The sequence below is a fragment of the Scardinius erythrophthalmus genome (assembly GCF_964197995.2).
Source record: "Scardinius erythrophthalmus genome assembly, chromosome: 22".
In the NCBI taxonomy this organism is placed as follows: domain Eukaryota; kingdom Metazoa; phylum Chordata; class Actinopteri; order Cypriniformes; family Leuciscidae; genus Scardinius; species Scardinius erythrophthalmus.
This window is the reverse complement of record NC_138242.1, coordinates 23,857,219-23,877,826: the sequence shown is the minus strand read 5'-3', so window position 1 is coordinate 23,877,826 and position 20,608 is coordinate 23,857,219. Positions and strand designations below refer to the sequence as shown.

General features: G+C 36.9%; 1 protein-coding gene across 3 annotated transcripts in view; it reads right to left on the bottom strand.

The window, feature by feature from the left end:
- Nucleotides 1-1,161: 1,161 nt before the first annotated feature.
- map3k15 (mitogen-activated protein kinase kinase kinase 15) overlaps nt 1,162-20,608 on the bottom strand; it is a 31,201-nt gene continuing 11,754 nt past the window's right edge. For 2 of the 3 annotated variants that reach the window (XM_081353325.1, XM_081353326.1), the window contains 18 exons: nt 20,554-20,603; nt 20,228-20,323; nt 19,614-19,701; nt 19,374-19,507; nt 18,366-18,493; nt 18,155-18,285; nt 17,967-18,072; nt 16,312-16,469; nt 14,512-14,695; nt 12,102-12,279; nt 9,212-9,386; nt 8,949-9,134; nt 7,633-7,738; nt 7,311-7,542; nt 6,371-6,486; nt 3,471-3,580; nt 3,259-3,335; nt 1,162-3,034 (listed from right to left, as the gene is read on the bottom strand). In XM_081353325.1, coding sequence (XP_081209451.1) covers nt 2,938-3,034; nt 3,259-3,335; nt 3,471-3,580; nt 6,371-6,486; nt 7,311-7,542; nt 7,633-7,738; nt 8,949-9,134; nt 9,212-9,386; nt 12,102-12,279; nt 14,512-14,695; nt 16,312-16,469; nt 17,967-18,072; nt 18,155-18,285; nt 18,366-18,493; nt 19,374-19,507; nt 19,614-19,701; nt 20,228-20,323; nt 20,554-20,603 — 2,352 coding nt within the window. In that variant the 3' untranslated portion in view covers nt 1,162-2,937. The remainder of the gene's footprint in view (nt 3,035-3,258; nt 3,336-3,470; nt 3,581-6,370; nt 6,487-7,310; nt 7,543-7,632; nt 7,739-8,948; nt 9,135-9,211; nt 9,387-12,101; nt 12,280-14,511; nt 14,696-16,311; nt 16,470-17,966; nt 18,073-18,154; nt 18,286-18,365; nt 18,494-19,373; nt 19,508-19,613; nt 19,702-20,227; nt 20,324-20,553; nt 20,604-20,608) is intronic. The other variant, XM_081353327.1, reaches the window with a different exon arrangement.

The window sequence follows — 20,608 nt, the reverse complement described above, 5'->3', positions numbered from 1 at the left end:
ATGTTTGTTTGACGTCAAGATCCAGTGTTGGACAGACATCGAATTTGGGTTGAATTTGAAAATGAAAACAAAGTGGACATCTAAATCCAAAGTTTGTTTGATGGCAAGCTCTAACATTGTGCAGACATCAAATTTTAGTTGAAAATGAAAATTGGGTTGACGCCTAAACCCATGATTTGTTTGACGTCATGCTCCAACATTGGACATACATCAAATTTTGGTTGAAAATGAAAATTGGACCGACATCAATTGGCGTCTAAACGCAATGTTTGTGTGACGTCAAGCTCCCATGTTTAACAGGCGTCAAAAACTAGTATTAATTTGATGTCAAAACCTAATGTTGACTTTACATCAAACCGAGTGCCTAAAATTATTTTCATAAAATGTTCACATATGGAAATGTATCACTGATTAATAAGTAAATGGGTATTTTAGCATAAAGCAAAACTAAACAGCAAGGTAAAATGCAGCCTCTCTGATAAGGCAATAGCATGTTCATTGTTTTTTTTTTTTCCTCTGGGTAGTCGAGAGTTGAAAAACAAGATGCGCCGCAGCAAGTTTTTTTTTCTACATCACTGATTTGATAGCTAACTACATTTTATATTTGACAAAACTCTACATCATACTTATGTTAGTCTTGCGATGCAGCTAAGCATCACATTCCAAACACATGGCTTTTAAGATCCGTTTCTGAAAAGTTGCATGCCAGTAATTTGCACATACATAGGCCTATTTTCCATACAGTGACACTATCTTAACCTCAAAGAAAGCCAAAACAACATTCAATCAAACAAAACAGCCAGAAGGCTTCCAAGTCAAATTATAGCAGTGTGGCCAAGGCGGAAATGTAAGTCTTGTTTTTCATTACTGAAATATTTCTCTGCACAGTGTTAATTCAAGACCCACTATGAGAATCAGTTTAAATCATGAACAAATCACTTAGACTATTTTTATAGTACTGTTTTTTTTTTTTAACAGACTATTGTTGAATGTAAAAGAAAAACTACGCAAGTAAATGACAGGACTGGGACTGAACTTAAATCAAACTTGACTTAATATGTTATCTTGTCTAATCTATAGCCAGTGAATGGTTGTGATGCTAACGATTCGTTTTTTCTTTGGCATCTGGCATTTAGATTGAGAACTGAAAAACAGATCATCTGAAGATTTTCAAATTTGATTCATTTTCCAAAACATGACGTATTTCCAGAGAGCAGTTGAGGATGAACATATGCAAAATTATGCAAAAAGCGTATTTGTGTCACTGATATAAAACAAACACCACTACAGGGATACCTGTTACTTTCCTTAAGTTTGCATGATACAGAACAGGAAATCTTACAATAACAATGTTTTCGCTCCTAATAAAATCAAACTTCATTTAAATATAAAAAAAAAATTCTTTCACATTTCATGATTTTAAATGCATGTCTTTCTATCTCAAGAATGTTCCCATGATTGCAACATTTTCCATAGTTTAGTTTCCAAACTATGGCAAATATTTGAAGGCAGTCAAATGACTTGCTTATTCTAACAACTGTCATGTTACATTTAATGGAAAAACTATTTGCTGTGTTCAGACAATTTAGGAACCCAGTTGCATGTCTGAACTTTATTCACCAGAAGAGTTTGGCAATCAGAGAAGCAAGTTGGCATTTTTTCTCAGACACAGCCTGAATATCCAGTTTACAAATCATTTTAAAAGTTAGAGAAAGGCATCGTCCATCATCACATCACTTTAGGCGCACACAGTAGAGAAATAATTTAAATAGCTTAGACGGAACAATGGTGCTCAAGCACGACCGTTTTCACTCAACAGATCAACATATGCAATGCATTAACACTGAAACACGACAGTTGAGATATAAAACAAAAGATGAACAATCAAATCAAACTTAATAATCTGTGAATCCAAGACAAACACTTTTGGCGCTTTGAGTCATTGCATTTTCAGGTCATGGTGTTCAGCTCTGTATCAGACTACATGAAGGCTGAATGAACCTGAATTAAAACAACTACTGACTGACACAACAGGTCTCATCATTCTTAAGAAATTGGACACATGTTTGTGGAACGTAAATTGCGGTGTAAACCAAAGGTTTCGTTTTCTGCAAGACTGGTCTTGCACATATTTTTATAAAAAATGAAAGTTGTGTGTCGGTTAGGGTTGGGCCGATAGACGATGCCATCGTCCATCGCGATGGCTGACAGGCGTCGATGTTTCACTGTAGGCATCATCTGATGACAAATTGATAGGCATCGCCCAACCCTAGCGACAATTGAAGTACAGGTAAGTATCATAGTTCCTAAAGTTGCAACTGAATATTATGACGATGAGTTTATTTAAGTATTTATCTACGTACTGGGGTAATTACATCCAAACTTATTATAATACATCTAAAAGAAGCTCCTTAGCCCTGGTCCGAGAGGTCTGTGGTCATTTTGTCCATACAGTCCCTCAAAAAAGTATGTCACGAAATATTTTAGAATGAACTCAACACATTTTCCAGACTTGTAACGCTAAAACAAACAGTAACCTATATAGACTTTCTATCATTTAAAATGGCATGATCTGAAGTCCTACATTAAGTAGGTATCACTCTCTCCTCTTCCATTGTAGGCCCAGTCCCAAGTCACTTGGAGAGGGTCATTCCTTTACAGGCTGTAAATAGCGGAAAGTACGATCTTTCCTAGATTGAGCCGTTTCATCCGCATGGGTTTTCCAATTGAGATTCAATGGAAATTAGATGTAAATCTTGGAGAGGCTTAAAACATATACAAAAATACCACAAAAACATTAGGTCATAGCTGAAAGACAAGTAAACATGTCCAACCAGGAGAGAGCATGACATAATTACAAGTCTCTCATTATAGGGATGTGTGTGAGGATGCATTGTGCTGGCTCAGGTGTTTATTATCAGCAACTTCCTGCTGCTTTCATCCTTCTGAATTTCCCTCGTCATTATTGACCTTTCTAAGCCCTTTATTTCGGTGTCTCTGAATGGCTTTCCAGACACGACACAGCACTCCACCCCTATAGTATGCACAAAAACAAAACAAAACAATATGCATTTATCTACTACAAGTAGATAAGGTAAGTACACTTGAGTGCACATACTGTAAAATAAAGTGCAACCTTATTATATTTATTGCATTTTAAATGTGGCTTGCTTGATCAAATGGTTGAGGTCACTTTATGCAAATGAATAGTACTCACAATCAATCACTCAATTAAACGTATAAAAATAAAACCCTCACCTAAGCTTGAGGCAGCGAAGGTCTTCTTTAGTCACATCGCTGAGAATGTCATTGAGTGTATAATCTTCTGCAACAAACTGTCAGAAACCACAAGCACTTGGCATGAATCTTCTGTTCGTTTATCAATGAAAACTTAAACAGTGAGTCATCATTTTATACTGTGGGAAAGACACTATACAAACAGTGTGATTCAGTGTTTCGTATGTTTTCACCTTATCTATGGTCTTGGAGTCAACACCCTGCTCTTTCAGCCAGTCGGTGAGCTTTTTGTCAGGCTCGGGCTGTGCGGCAACGTGAAATATAGAGGGGGTGGAGGGTGTCTCTGATGAGGACAAAGGAAAGATGAAGGAATATTTAAGCACAGATGCTAAGATCCTTCTAGACAGCATTTTAAGGCTCACAGAGTAACAAGACTGCAGAGCATTCAAAATCAGTCACTTCGGTGCCATGGGCATTTCCTCCGATTCTTTTCTCATCCAATTCTTTTTAAGGAGGCATTGCCTCCCTTACCTCTAGTGCAAATAAGACAAAATATGACATTAATCACTCGTTTTTCTAAAGTAACACTGTCCAACAGTGACACCAGCAGATAAAGTTACAGCGGGACAATGCGTCTCTCTATGATTGGCTATAATTGGTTAGTCCGATAAATCCCACCTTTTGTTTTCTTGCGCTAATCAGTCTGAAATTAAGCATAGCGTCAGTTCTGGTAGTCAAGCTCTCATCAGCTGACTCTCAGCTGATACACGTCTACCTATAGGAATACAATGCCTATCACTGTAGACATATACCCAGATAGCACACGTACGTCTGCAAGATGTCTGTTAAACATCACTTCATCTGGAAAGCATCTGCTGTTTACTAACATCTGATAGACATCTTTAAGATGTCAGTTTAACATACATTCTAAATCATTACATCTTAAAGACATCTTCTAAACGTCTATTTTACATCTGACAGGAAACGTCCTACAGACGTATTGCAGATGAGCAAACACTCTTAAAAATACGTCTTCCATATGTAAACGCACATCAAATAGACGTCTCCGTGATGTACGTGTGCTATCTGGTATAAGCTCCTTCAGTATTTTCAGCAACTATCGCGTTTCTCTGGAGCTATTTACCCTTCTCCCTCCCCAGCTCCTCCTCTCGCCAGTCAGTATGGCAATCTGATTTCCCTTGAATCAGAATAAAATCTCGAATCATGTTGTACTTTAAAATCTTGAATTAATGATATCTGCAATACATTCATGTTGGTTCTGTTCTGTTTATCCTAAGGGGGGTTATTGCTGTTCTCCCTGCTCTTATCCATGCTAGGCTGCCATACCTCCAATCCTAACTGTATGCTAATTGTCAATCGTATTTGCCGATAGTGGTTCTGACAGAATTAATGGTATTAAAGGGAAGAATAATTAAAAAGTAAGTAAACAACTCAGCCACTTAGACATCACTGTTTTATGTCCCATCAAACTCGAACTTGAAACAGCATTTTGCTTGGTGAAATTAAAGGTTCATCTTCGTGGCTGTGATCAGTGTTTACAGAGCTTGATGACTGATGAAAATAAGTTGACTATTAAAAACAAAACAGCTGAACATCAGTTCACAAGTAAAACATATTGTTTAAAGGGATACTCCACTTTTTTGGAAATAGGCTCATTTTACAACTCCTCCAGAGTTGAGTTTTACCGTTTTCGAATCCATTCAGCCGAACTCCAGGTCTGCCGGTACCACTTTTAGCATAGCTTAGCATAGATCATTGAATCGGACAGGACCATTAGCATCTCTCTCAAAAAAATGACCAAAGAGTTTCGATATTTTTCCCATTTAAAACTTGACTCTTCTGTAGTTACATCGTGTACTAAGACCGACGGAAAAGAAAAAGTTGAGATTTTCTAGGCTGATATGGCTAGGAACTATACTCTCATTCCTGCGTAATAATCAAGAAACTTTGCTGCCGTACCATGAGTCCAGCAGGCGTAATGATATGACGCAGCGCCTGAAAATAGTCCCCAGCTCAGTAACTTCCAATGTGACCAGGACTAAGTTTGTCTAACCTATTAGACCTATTTTCAGGCGCTGTGTCATATCATTACGCCTGCTGCACGGCAGCAAAGTTTCTTGATGCAGGAATGAGAGTATAGTTCCTAGCCATATCAGCCTAGAAAATCGCAACTTTTCATTTTCCGTCGGTCTTAGTACACGATGTAACTACAGAAGTGTCAAGTTTTAAATAGGAAAAATATCGAAACTCTTTGGTAATTTTTTTGAGAGAGATGCTAATGGTCCTGTCCGATTCAATGATCTATGCTAAGCTATGCTAAAAGTGGTACCGCCAGACCCGGAGATCGGCTGAATGGATTCGAAAACGGTAAAACTCAACTGTTTAACTCTGGGGGAGTTGTAAAATTAGCCTATTTCCAAAAAAAAGTGGAGTATCCCTTTAAATTGTTACTGCCTTTATTATTTTTGTAAAAAAAAAAAAAATGAAAAAGTCAAAATGTATAAAAAGATTTATACTTGGTTTTAATAAAAAAATATATATAATAAAATAATATTTGGTACTATATGGTTATCCGGACCACATCTGACCACACGTGACAACAACCGCTCTTGGTTGGTCGTAACCCCAGTGACGGGTAGGTTTAGGGGCGGGGTTGGGGTAGGTCATCACATGTGGTCCGGATAACCGTATAGTACCAAATATTTTTTTGATGTTAGTAATGTTTATTTAACCAGGTGTCAAAAAATGTGACAACATTAAGTGTAACTAGGACATAAATTTACATTTGATTTATAAAAAACAAACAGACATTAAAATGACTTTCCCTCTTCATTTCAGAAAACCACAACACAACACTGTTGCCTATGTAGGCAGTAGACAGCATGGCGACTTGTAAGTTTTTTTAACAGAACTTGTATTTGCTTTGTTCTATAAACTGGTTGTAAACAACTCCAGAGGTCAGAATGGGACACAGGAAATCAGATAGTGGTGAGTCGAACACTTTCTCTATTATCAGGCCTACGTATGATTTCAGTGTAAATAAAGACAGAGTGAATGGAATAATAAGCGAGTCTAAATCAATAAGTGTGTATGATTTGGTTACACAACGAACCTGCAGCAGACTGCTGTCTGATCCTGATAAGCTCGATGTCGTGTACCCGCTGTTGGAGAGTTTGTCTCAGTACCTGCTGATACTCCCTCTCTTTCTGTACCAGTTCTTCAAGCAGCCTGCAGAGGGAGACATGACACACTGTCTCTCAAACTATTCAAGCTATGGTCTTTATTATGAACAAATTGTAGTCTTCAAAGACCACATTTCACCATATAAATCCAACAAGAAATGTCAGCGCACTGTAACACTGTAAAAGCAACATAAAACCATCAAGATCTACACTCAAAAGTAAAACGGGAGAGTCTTATTTTGTATAAAATGCAAGGAACTAGATGATGGTTTTTCACAAATATGAAAAAAAAGTAAATAATTAAATTGTCAGTAATAATGGAATTAATTGGTAATATACTCAAAGTATATTTTTGAATATATAAAATACATAACCATTCAAAAGTCAGGGGTCAAAATTTTTTTTTTTTAAAGAAATTAAAACTTTTATTCAAGGATGCATTGGCGTGATCAAAAGTGACAGTAAATGTATTTATATTTTACGAAAGATTTCTATTTCAAATAAATGGTGTTCTTTTGAACTTTCTTATCATCAAATAATCTTTTTTTTTATTGTAAACCTATTTAATTGTAAAAAATTTTTTTTACTGTATTTTCAATCAAATAAATGCAGCCTTTGTGAGCAAAAGCGATTTCCTTCATTTAAAAAAGAAAGAAAAAATCTTACTGAGCCCAAACAGTATTTTGAGAATTTTTGAGAAAAAAAAGTTTTTTTTTTAATGATAAGTAGCCTATTTTTTATTTTAGTTCTATTTTGAGTTTTGTTTTTCAATCCACTCGCATTCGAACTGATGTCAAAAATGTATTTTTACATTTAACTCCCTTCATCAGAATGATATTGAGTGTTTTATGAAGGAACTGCGGTGTGTACCTGCTAGTCTCCTGTTTGAGGCGTCCGAGCTGGGCTCCCAGCGGGTGCTGTGGCCGCTGAGCCTCATGGGATATGACTGAACTCAGGGTGCTGACTCCAGACGTGAGGGCTTGATCTTCCTGCGTCGTACGTGCCACTGATCCAAAATCCCCATCGTCCTCTTCATCTACTTCATCTGCGTCCTTATCTGCGCCCTCACTTTCCGATGCAGGCCCGAAATGTGTCTGTAGCTCTAGAGGAAAGAGAGAGAGATACTGTTGAAAAAGGTCTCAGTCCTCTGGTTTCTGATTTCCTTGTTTTTCCTTGTCTCTCACTCACACACCTGGAATTAAAATTGTAACAGCTGCCTGCACAGCCCGTCTGATGATGTTGTCCATGGCAAACATCCAGTGTGGTTTAATGTGGTGGTTCCTTAACACTTTATTCACCTGAGACACAAACAGTGAGGAAAGATGGATATTAACGTCATCAAACTCAAACCAAACACAAGAGGGAGACACTGAGGCAACACAAAAATGAGGCACTAACAAGATTCTAACATAAGGGGCTTTCGCATTGAAGGAACCTTTTCATAGTTCCTAGAACTATTGGTGGAAGTTCCCGGATTTTGGCGTGCAGGAACTAGGAACGATTTTAGTTCTAGGAACGCCTTTTGGAGGAACTAATTTAGGTCCTACTTCAAAGTAGGGTCTAAACCAGCACTATAGGAACTACCCGTGATGTTAGTGTACGCTGATTGACCGAACGCACGCGGAACACCAGCACCTGCCCATTTTTAAAAAAGCTCTGTAAACACACAGATTATAGCCTATATGTTTACTCACACGAAACGAACATGGAAAACCTTTACGCTGAGGAGAAAATACAACGCAACTTTGAGGGGACCAAGCCAAACATGATTAACTTATGTATTTCTGCTCAGCTATAGTAACACTGGACATCAACAACCACACGGCATATGCTAATGACTTTTCATTACTGTCTACTTTCTACATACAATTATAACAGTTCTATCTAATAACGTATTAGACAGGACTGTTAGACACATCGTAAAGTAATGAACACGGAGAATGCGAGCGCTGTAGGCTCATTCTCTGCGCAGAGCGCCGTCAAAATAAAAGTCAAAACAACAAGCGCGGCTTACGTGACTTTAGAGTTCCTACTGGCGGTGTGAATGCAACCAGGAAACCGTTCCTAGGGGAACCATTAGCTCTCGGGGAACCACCTTGGCGGCTAGTTCCCAGAACGAACCGGTGCGAAAGCCCCTTCTTTATCATATATGCAATCATATATCTTTATACAAAATATGCTCCAAGATGTTGATCACTATATAGCAAAGAAAAATCTCTTTGATGAATGAAGAAAGAGAAATATCTTTGAAGAATGTATTTGGTCCCACAACAAGGTGGATAAAAATCACACATCATTTGATCAATGTATAGCTTTGTGCTGTGCGATTATGGAACACTGAAAATCCTCTGTTGGTGTCACATTGCAACAAAAACAAGAGCAACAAACATATCTTCTGAGAGATGAATAGGATTTCATCAATTGTGTATCATGCCTGAGAAGGACACTGAGATTGTTTACTACAGCAGCATTAGAAAAAGATACTATTTTGAGCCTAAATCCACTCACAGAATCCTGGAAACCAAACAGAACAAGCTGGATCTGGTTGATTGACGTGCTGTCAAAGTCCAGGTCCAATTTGAGTTTTGATATAGTGGTTGCCATGACGCGTCGCTCGGGGCAACGTATAAAGTCCCGTAAGATGCAGATGATCTGTTTGATGTGGTCCACCGACAACTTCAGCTCCTCCTGACCCTAAAAGACAAGGACACAATAATCAGTGCATGATTCAGACTATTCACACACTAACACACATTCGCAGGGGTACACACCTGAATGTGGTTCTCCATGAGGTTGGAGGTCACTTTATCTTGGTCCTCATTGAGGACCTTGTAGAGTATGGCACGTCTCTCACTGTCTTTCTTCAGCAGGAAGAGGCCGGAGTCGCTGTTCTCAGAGGAAGCTGGAGAGCTGCGGTCTTCTGCTGTAGGACTCTCATCTGGAACACTGAATCACACACATTTAACACTGATTCAGTGAGAACATATTAATCCAAATAGTCCTCTACTTCAAAATACTTTAAAATGTAATTTATTCCTGTGATGGTAAAGCTGATTTTTCAGCATCATTACTCCAGTCTTCAGTGTCACATGATCCTTTGGATCATTCTAATATGCTGATTTGCTGCTCAAGAAACATTTCTTATTATTATCAATGTTGAAAACAGTTGTGCTGCTTAATATTTTTGTGGGAAATGTGATTGAATAAATGTTTAAAAGAACAGCAAAAAACAACAACAAAAAAAAAAACTTTTGAATGGTTGTATATACACTTACAAATGCCATGGTTCTTGACCATTGATTCTACTATGGTAATACAGTGTTTTTGGACATATACATGGTACTTTAAGAAGTACTTTCTAGTACCATATACAGATACGGCCTTTGCAATTCGGAGGCCCATTTCAAAGAGAATGAGAAAAAAATTCTCAATGAGAAAAAAAGACAGACAAAAAAACTGTATGCGACTGTAATTACTTTATTATCTCTTTTTTTACACTTGATAGTCTATTCATAAACGCATTTTATGTACCACTATCTCTTTAACCAGAATCGTGACTGCCGAAATCACAACCATGACCAAAAACAGCATTTAATCTTCATCACTCTCTTAGCCCCTCAGCGAGCATATTGGAGAGCGAAATGACTAGGCATAGAGCAAAGAAAAAAAAAATTGAGAACAGGGATTAGATAAGGGGTTTAATGGAAATTACTTATAGGCTTTCCGATGACGAAGTGTTGCAAACTTGCCATGACAAGTTTGTCCTTATCCAGCAATCTCATAACATTGTGCTTGAATGACAGCAAGCGCAGACAGTTTTTTAATGCAGCATGGTGGATTTAATCGCAAGTGTGATTTTATCAGCTGCAGGCACGAGATATAAATATAGAAAAATAAAAAGATGGGGGAAAAAATGAAATAATACTTATAGATACAAAGCTAAAACTGTCATTAGTTGGCAGGAAATCATTGTTTTAACAGGCGAGTCATTGGCCGCACCCGAAATCAGATACTTCCCTATGTACACGGATGACCTACTACTTCCGGATAGATTTTGAAGTGTGCATACAATGGGCACTTTACTATCCCATGAGGCCACGGGAGAGGATTTTGTGAATGCCAGTGAAGTGACGCAACTGATGCTGGTATGTCACATGATAAGGGCAACGTGGCAGATGTAGTACGTCCAGATTATATTCATACTTCACACATTACTATAAAGAACATACTTCTTTAGCGGTCGTTAAGTAATTAATTATTCAAAATAAGTATCTACTCAAGAGAGTATGCGATTTCGGACGCAGCCATTGAATCACACAGTCAAATGTTTCGTTCAAAACGGCTGATCATTCAGAGATAAAGCAAGTGACTTGCTGAATTCGGAACTACATACCAGCATTCTACTCTAACAATTTCTGCCATAGATAGACATGAGTAACGTAGTACAGGTAGTATACTAGTATACAGTTCTGTATTAAACGTGCCTTGTTGAGTCGTTCATTAGACCGATTAGTTCAATTACGAAATATCGGTGTGTTGCTCGGAGATGCATAATGGCTCTACTGTGGATTTGTTTGGAACTATTTTCGTTTGCGAAATAGAGCAAAAACAGACAATATTCTGTTTACAAAAATAGTCTAAACTGTAAGTCACCTTATATTAACTTCTTGTTTATTGAACTGTTGTATAAAATCAATATCACATTTGCAATTGTGCTGATATTCAGGAAAAGCAGCTCTTACTCGTGTGGTATTGCCTAAATGGCATACTTTATTGTATTTATTGCCATACATGGACATCTTATATATTTTCATCATATCTTAAATTTTGTCAGCATTTAAATATTAATTGTATTAATTTGGCTATCAATAAATTAAAACAATTTAATCTTATGATTTTTACCATACATTTTTTTTTAATTATCTCAAATATGGAATTTTAAATGTTTTATAATTGTTATTAAAAATGCACTAGTCAGCAGCAGAATGTTTATTACATTTTACAAACAGTGTTTTGCTCATAGGTGATCTCATACTTTTTGAGCTTTCAAATATCATTGAATTAACTGTGAATTTAATCTATCTGAAAAGTAAATGTTAACTTTGGCAGCCAAAGTATAAATAAATCTGGAGTGGTGATTAAAAACGTGATTTCGTTAGAGGAAAGAGGAAACGTGGTTAATGTGTGACAGCTCTGTGATTGGGTGTGTGCGTTGAAACCGAGGTGAAGAAGTGGTCGGTAAAGTGTTCATGGGATTATTTTATGAGCAACCAGAGAGCACCTGTTGTAAAAGGCATTATCTCATTACACACACATACATACACCTGCCCAGAAACCGCGGCCCAGCACACCTGTCTCCTCATTCCTCCGTGTTAATTAAACAGCGTTTCCAAGGAGTCGACTAGCTGTCAGGACAGGCCTCAGCGCTTCATGCCCAGGAAGTTGATTTACTGTCGGAAGCAGACGCGGGTACTCAAGCTCCGTAAACACAGTCACGTCATTAACATTCCAGACGCTAATCCAACGCTCACATAATCTCATACATATACACACTTAAGCAACTGCAGCTATCGCTGACCAGTGCATGACCTAAACTCGTCTGGACCGGTTTTCAGCTCTGCATTCACCTTAGTGCTCTGGCGAGGAATCTTCTGAGCTCACCTGAGGAAGTTTGAGTTGGGTGGTTTGATGAGGTTCTCGGAGCTAGAGCGTTTTTTCTTCTCGAAAAACACGTCTTGTTTGGAGTCGCAGTCTGGAGACACGGAGCCTGGTTCACTGCTGCTGCTCCCCGTGGCCTCCGTCTGTAGCTGTACTGGGAGCGAAACGCTGCGGATGTAGTCTAAATGGAGTAAAACACACACACGGTTATACGTACACACACCCACATATATGCACTCATTCAGTCAGACCAGAGTTTACCAACATTTTTGGCTTTTTCCCACTCTGAAGTTCAAACCTTTCAATAAATATTTATAATAGCCTAGATAATAAAGTCAAGTGTTAGCCTATATTTTTAATTCATTTTAAAACGAAACATTTGATTGGGGCTGTCAATTCAACATGTTTTTTATATTGTTATTAACAACAATTAATTATGCCTCCTAAAGGCCATTAATAGACTATACAATAGACATATAAATATAAATACCTACTGTATATACACATACATAATAAACACACAATTTATTTACATCTAAAGACAAGTTTTGTTATGCCTGTTCAATGATTAACTCATCTTCCACATTAATATAAATATATTTACATTAGGGTTTTTAAATCAGCAAATATGTGAGATTGACTGTAATTAATTAGATTTAATAATAAATAATAATAATTGACTGACAGCACCCAATTTAATTTAATTTAATTTTCCATTTGGGTTTCTATTACAATATAAAAGCACAACATTGTAACACTTTACAATAAGGTTTGATTTGTTAATATTAGTTAACTACTACATGAGCTAACATAAACAATGAAAAAATACTTACAAAGCATTTATTAATCTTAGTTAATGTTAATTTCAACATTTAGTAATACATTATTAAAATGAAAAACTGTATCTGTTCATATGTTTTAATGGACCTGAGCTAAAATTAACAGTTGTATTTTTATTAACTAAAATTATAAAAAATGAATAAATACTGTAACAAATGTATTGCCCATTGTTAGTTAATGCATATTAACTAACATTAACTAATGGAAACTTACTGTAAAGTGTTACCCACAATATTACAATAATACTCAAAAAAAAAAATTTCTAAAAAGCTTCAATAGTAAGTTAAACCCCTAGAACCAGATCAACATTAAATCACTGAGAACAGAAAGGAAAAGAAAACTGAAGAGAATTAGGAAAAATATATCACAAAGAACCAGAGCACACAAAGAACATGCACTTAATACAATAACCAGAAACCAGCAAAAGATCAGTGATTATGATTTCATGGTCCTCAGGAACATATAAGGACACATAGATGGGAGACACAAACCTTGCCACACTGTTACACAGAGAATCCAAGCAGCCGATTGGATGGCGTGAAGGGAGAAGGAAATATTGAGTTGTTATCATCTGCGTGCTCCAGATGCAAAGACTGCTCAAAATATACCTCCTCCTAAGAGGAAACTTTTTTTGACCAAATTTTAAGGGAACACGTATCCTTCACAGAAATTAAATTTTCCAGAAACCATTCCAAAAACCTTACTTGCAATAACAAATTCTTGCAAACACACACATACAGACCCAAAACTTTTTAACGGTTATGTATACAAAATTATATTTAATAATGCAATACCTAAAAGTATTAACAAAATAGTGTTTAAAAAAAAATAATAAAAAATGTCACCAAATATGTATGTAGGCAAGCCTATGTTTATGCTTATTAGAGTATCAAGCCATTAGCTTAGCAACATGCTAACACTAAACTATTGAAATCAACCAAGGCTTCTGTGCAAAAAGGTATTTATGTTATTCACTACATGGAGAGTTTTTTAAATGAGTCACTCATGATCTTAAGCGACAGACAGCAGTAGGCAGCTCACTCGTATTTGGAAAAGAGCTTGTCTTTCACTAACATTGTTGTCTCCTGTCAATGTCAAAGAGAAATCTGAGCGGTTTGTAAGAAAGCAGTGTGCATGTTTGTGTGAAACACCACACCCTGAGAATGCTTTTCACGGACAGCGGGGTAGCTGACATGTGCGGCAGGATGGAAACAATTTGTGATGGTAGCGTGAGGCCGTACTGTGGGCTTTCCTCTGACCCCTCCCCTTTTCCAGGTCCTGTTGTTCCAACCCATCTCTTGTGCAAGTTCAATCTGGACCGCAATCGGCCGGCTGAGAGCAGTTCGGACCTGTTGCGAGGATCCCAGACAGCGCAGAGAAGTAGGAATGCCGGGCTATGGGGGGGGGGGGGGGGGGGGTTGGCAGCTCTGTGTGTTTGCCTGCGAGAAATAATCCATGTGCGCTCTCCCACAGACCCAAAATGCCTTACACACCATGGATATGACCAGAAGGGTCAATCCAGGTCACATTATTATCACAGCTGTGGAAAGCATGTTAGACTAAGAGACGTTACCTGAGGGTTTGAAAGCGATCTTGCTCTTTTTGCCTTTGATGTTTTGACGCAGGAACAGATCCTTGAGCAAGTCCCCAGCCGTCGCTCGTTTATTTGGGTCTGGCTCGAAGCAGGAAAGGATGAAGGATTTGGCCTCTGACGAGAGAGACTCTGGGATCTCAGGATGGATCTTAAACATGCCCACCTGGTAGAAAAGAAAACAGAGATGAATGGAGGAGATGCTCTCTGATTAATAATAGCCTATTGAAAAGTATGAACAATACACAATATTTTACAAAAAAACATACTGCGATGAGCCATATTTTTTATTCAGAGGATAGGATTATTTTAATTTTTATTCATCATTTAAAAAATAAATAAATAATTTATTATTATTATTATTATAATATTATATTATTATATATTATGTTATTTACATATAAATAAATCCTTTCTTGGTTGGTTACCTACTGCTTTGAAACTAGATTATTAAACAAAATGATTCCAAAAATAATGTAGTAATTATATATTACTTTAAAAAATGCTATAAATTAATACATTAAAAAATTATATTACACACATATGCACACACACATTATATACTGCTTTACCTTCAAGACCCATATACATAAATAAATTATTATAAATTATATATATAATTTCAATGTTATATATGGCAAAGCTGAATTTTCAGCATCATTACTCCAGTCTTAAGTGTCACATGATCTTTCAGAAATCATTCTAATATGATGATTTTCTTTTCAGGGATTTTTTTCAGAATAAAAGTATTCATTTCTTTCCAAAAAAATAAATAAATTCTTACATACCCAAACTTTTGAACAGTAGTGTATAATAAGTGTAGAATTTGCACTATTGATATATTTGAAAGTTTTTTTAATCAAAGTTGGCATTAACATGCTATAATTTCCATCCAGTAAAATTAGTAAAGATACATTTATTGGGAATACACATAAGTGTGAAGTATGCAAATGCACTAGAAGTATCATCACATTTCTATTTTTTTAAAGGTATAGTTCACTTTGAAATTAAATTTTGGTATGTTTTAGCTTACTTCAAGGGCATCCAAGATGTAGGTGTCTTTTTTCCGCAGTTGTTTCAATTGTGATATTTTTAGGTCAAACCGTTCTTGTCTGTCAGTCATATAATGCAGGTCTGTGGTCACTGTCTCAAAGAGCATGCACAGAGTCCAAATTAAAACAATTCCCCATCGTCCAAATTAAACAATTCCCCATTGTAAGTACACATTGATGGCCTAAGACACGAAACGAGCGGTTTGTGTGAGAAAACTAACAGTATTTATATCGTTTTTACCTCTTATACACAGCCACGTCCAAGTGATCTGAGGGCGCGCGCGCATCCTGGTGTGTGACGTGTACGCAGACTGGTGCATAGATATATACACTAGATGTCGCCTTAAAGACATTCGTTCCAATGAACTGCCGTAGACAAGGCGACATCTAGTGGATGCGCACCAGGATGCGCGCGCGCCCTCAGATCACTTGGACACACAAACCGCTCGTTTCGTGTCTTAGGCCATCAATGTGTATTTACGATGGGAAATTGTTTAATTTGGACGATGGGGAATTGTTTTAATTTGGACTCTGTGCATGCTCTTTGAGACAGTGACCATAGACCTGCATTATATGACTGACAGACAAGAACGGTTTGACCTAAAAATATCAAAATTGAAACTACTGCGGAAAAAAAGACACCTACATCTTGGATGCCCTGGAGGTAAGCTAAAACATACCAAAATTTAATTTCAAAGTGAACTATCCCTTTAAGGAAATATATTTATACCTTGAACATGGCAGCCTGTGGCTCTCCCAGCTCATGGAAAGGTGGTTTGCCTGTCGCCATCTCTATGATGGTGCAGCCCAGGGACCAGATATCAGCAGGTGCCCCGTAACCTCTAGGGCCTTTATCGATGATCTCGGGGGCCATGTACTGCAACGTGCCTGGACAGAGGTTTACCAGAGAAGAGCAGAGCTTCAGTAGATACGAATGTGCTGTGACAGGATGTTACACAGAATACAATAATTCAAGGAGAGAAGTTCAGAAGTGATGACGATGACAGTGGAAGGCGAGAGGGAGGACGGATGAGTGCACCTGCTCTGATGCTTCAGCAGTCACTAATGAAACACAAACACACTCCTTTCTCAGACGCTATGCTAATCTAATTACTCTCCCACAGGAGACATTCTCATGTTACCAATGACCAGGTCTCAGAATCGCTCACCACACTAGAATAAACGCTGTCTATTTTGAGTCAGGAGATAAGAATTATCTAAGTCCTGGAAAGGTGACCAAGTCCACACCAGTGGTTTGGATAGCAAAACGACTAACAGTCAAGTGTTTGTTTGTTTGTTTTAAATATGGAGGAGACCCTTTCTAAAATATAAAGCGAGTTATATAGACTATTGTTTAAAAGTTTGAAGTCACTAAGATTTTTTTTTTTAAAGAAATTAATTATTTTATTCAGCAAGGATGCATTACATTGATCAAACGTGACAGTAAGGATTTTATAATGCTACAACATATTTGTATTTTTTAACAAAAATATGAAGCAGCACAACTGTTTACAATACTGATAATAACAACGTTTCTTGAAAATTAAGATTTTCCATCACCAAATAAATTCAAATATAAAACAGTTATTTTAAATTGTAATAATATTTCACAATATTACAGTTTTTATTTTATTTTTGATCAAATAAATGCAACCTGGGTGAGCATAGGAGACTTCTTTGTCAAATTATTTTTATGTCAAATTATTATAGTTAAATCAATTAATTATGAAATAAATATTTATTTTGAATGATTAATCAACTATTATTATTATTATTATTATTATTATTATTATTAATTTGTCACGTCTTGTTTTGGTCCATGTTTCATGTCAGACGTGTTTCGTGTCTTGTCATGTGATTCCTTTGCCCTCATGTGATCCTGCCAGGGGAATGGTCTCCTGGAAACATATGTGGAGAAATTTAGTGGACTCTGATGACATAGGATCACAAGACTAGAAAAAGGAATCACATGACAAGACATGAAACATGACTGACAAGAAACTAGGGCCAAAACAAGACGTGACACATTGTTTTATTATTGTACACTATTTTTCTCTCAAACTTTTTCCATCGACCCCCGTTTGAAAACCCCTAATGTAGAGCATTAATACTGATATTGGAAATCGCATTCGTAAAATGTATTAATGTATGCTGATAGTGTTGGGATGGAGGAGGTGCCCTGACACTGAAAGGGGAGGAATGAAATTCTCCCGGATCCTGTTTGGTGGGCTAATGATGGACTGAACTTTAAGCCCAAAACCCTGACCTGGCAAGAACACCAGAATGTATGATGCGTGACACACAGCACGGGTCAAATGGAACAGGCGAGAGAGTCACATGGAGAGCACATTCTGTAACTAACAAAAGGCGATAAAGGCGAAATACCGGTAAACGTTTCTGTGCAGGGATTGACTCCAGCCAGCCTCTTGGACGTGCCGAAGTCTGAGATTTTCAACACGCCACTGTAGGTGTTGACTAAGACATTGTCTCCCTGTGGACAGATGAACGAGCATTGAACTTCTGGTTTTGATTACCCGCAAATAAAGACCCAAAAGGTTTGTCACAGTTGTTACCTTGATGTCCCGATGAACGATTTGGTTCTCATGCAAATAACGAAGTCCTTCCAAGATCTGCCGAGTGTAGAAGATTATGGTGGCTTCTTTAAGAGGACCCCACTTTGAACGTAACAACGCTGACAGACTTCCTGTGAAGGAGAGATGATGAATCATTTTTAAAGTAGAAAAGATATACTTAATATTCTTCTTTCAGAAACCACACATGTACCTCCAGGAACCTGTTCCATGAAGATCTTGATATAGCCATCCTCTGACACAGAGCCCAGGTACTGAACAATGTTCCTGTGTTTCAGGTACTTGTGGAGGGCTATTTCCTCATGCAGTGGTTGGGAATACCTGTATGTATCAGCGTTATTATAGTATTATTTAAATGCTATTATAGTATTTATTAATATTTCAAATTAGCTTTTATTTTTATATTTTAAGTTTTCTTTTTAGTTTAAGTTTTAGTCATTTCTTTTGTCATTTTTACTACATTTTTAAAGCTTTAATTTCAGATTTTTGTTTTCTTTCGTTATAGTAAGTTTAATACTTTAATTGAAACTAATTTTTACAATTTTTCTAATTCATCTTACATTTTAATTCATCTTTATTTCAATTAACAAAAACTATTATTAGCTTTACTTAACACTGTAGAAGTGATATCACTTATATGTATCTTATGGTTTAGTATTGTAGACAATCGAAAAAATAAAATTCTCTATTCATCTTCCCTCCTGAAAAGACCATCTAAGACATTTCTCTGTCTGTCATACAGGGACCACTTTTCACAATCAAATCAATTCCAGATTGATAAAATTAAGTCCTACCCAACATTTTTCATTTCAGTTGGAAATGCATTATATTGCTCAAAAAATCCAAAATACTGCAAAAAATTATTTTTAATAACTTAAAAAAAGATCCCACTCACTCACTCACTGTCGTTAAAAACCTGTATGGCTTTCTTTGTAAGGTTGGGAACAAACAACATTGTAGCCCATTGACTTTCATTGTATGGAGATAAAAAAAAACACTGAAACATTTTCCAAAATATCTTGTTTAATGTTCCACAGAAGATAGTCAAACAGGTTTGGAACAACATGAGGGTAAATGATGACTGGATTTACTACTTTTGTCCCTTTAAGACGGCTGATGGAAACACCAGCATCCATAAGCCAACATGCAGGTGAACATCCATGCTGGCCTTTTCAATAGGGTTATCATAAAAATATCTCACCTGCTGTCTCTCTCTGGGATCTCTTTGATGGCAATGCGCACCTGGTTACTGAGGTCTCTCCCTGCGTAGACCACTCCATACGTTCCCCTACCTAGAACCACCCTGTCGCCATTTTCATTGTAGTCGTACTCGTACTATAGAACAATTCAGGAATTAAGTACATCAATCCACACAAATCCAACAAGAATCGACTAGTTTTTAGTCTAGTTAGACAAACTAGTTAGTCTTTGAAACGTTCACCTCCAGGGTGTCCCCGTCTCCCTCTCCCTCCAGCTCGACAGCGTTTCCTGATCCGTCTGTGATCAACTCCTTCACCATGGAGCAGAACCTTCAAACAGGAGACAACCATTCCCACATCAGTGAGCAGATTACTTTTTTCAAATAACCAGTAAAGTAACTAATTTCTTTTAAATATCTTTTGTTGCTTTTTCAAATAACACAAGTTATTTTGTTTTCTCATCTATTGACTGACACCTCTCCAATCCCCATGTTGAGAGAAATCGGGAATAAGTGCAGAGGCGTTGTGTGCGCTGTGTAAACATGATGGGTATTGTAGTTCTAGACTAGCATACATTTACTCATCTCACTTGCACAAAAACAGATTGAGTATTCCTCAAAATGGATAGAAAATAGTGAATTGCAAACTCAGAATATTAGGCAAACCTGCAATAATTAAATGTTAAATTACACAAATATCCTTTATGTATTTAATCTCACTTTATTAACCAATGTCTTTGCTTCTGACCTTCAATGATCCAATTCAACCATACTAATAAGCCAACATGACTTTAGATGAACATCACATTTGCGTGTCATTTTTATATATTTTATAGAAACTTGACCTGAACACCAACCTGCCACACTGTTCCTCTGTGGAGAAGTAGATCTGGAAGTCGTCCGAGTTATCGTGGACATACAAAAAGCAGCAGCGCTCATCAAATTTTGAGATGCTAAAGAGTGGAAGGATGCAAGATATCTTTCACATCATGAATAAATCACATTTAAATTGAAGAATTACAGCTGAAACAACATATGTTCATGTTTTGGCTGATATTAAAATTGTATATTATATTACCTACAAAAACAAACACTAGATTTTTTTTTATATATATATAGTTTTTAAAAATACTATTGTTAATTTAATCTTAGAAAAAAAGTAGAGACAGAGACAGAATCTCACCTAATGCCTTTGATGGATGACGCCGTGAAGTTCCACTCATGTATTCCCTTCTGTA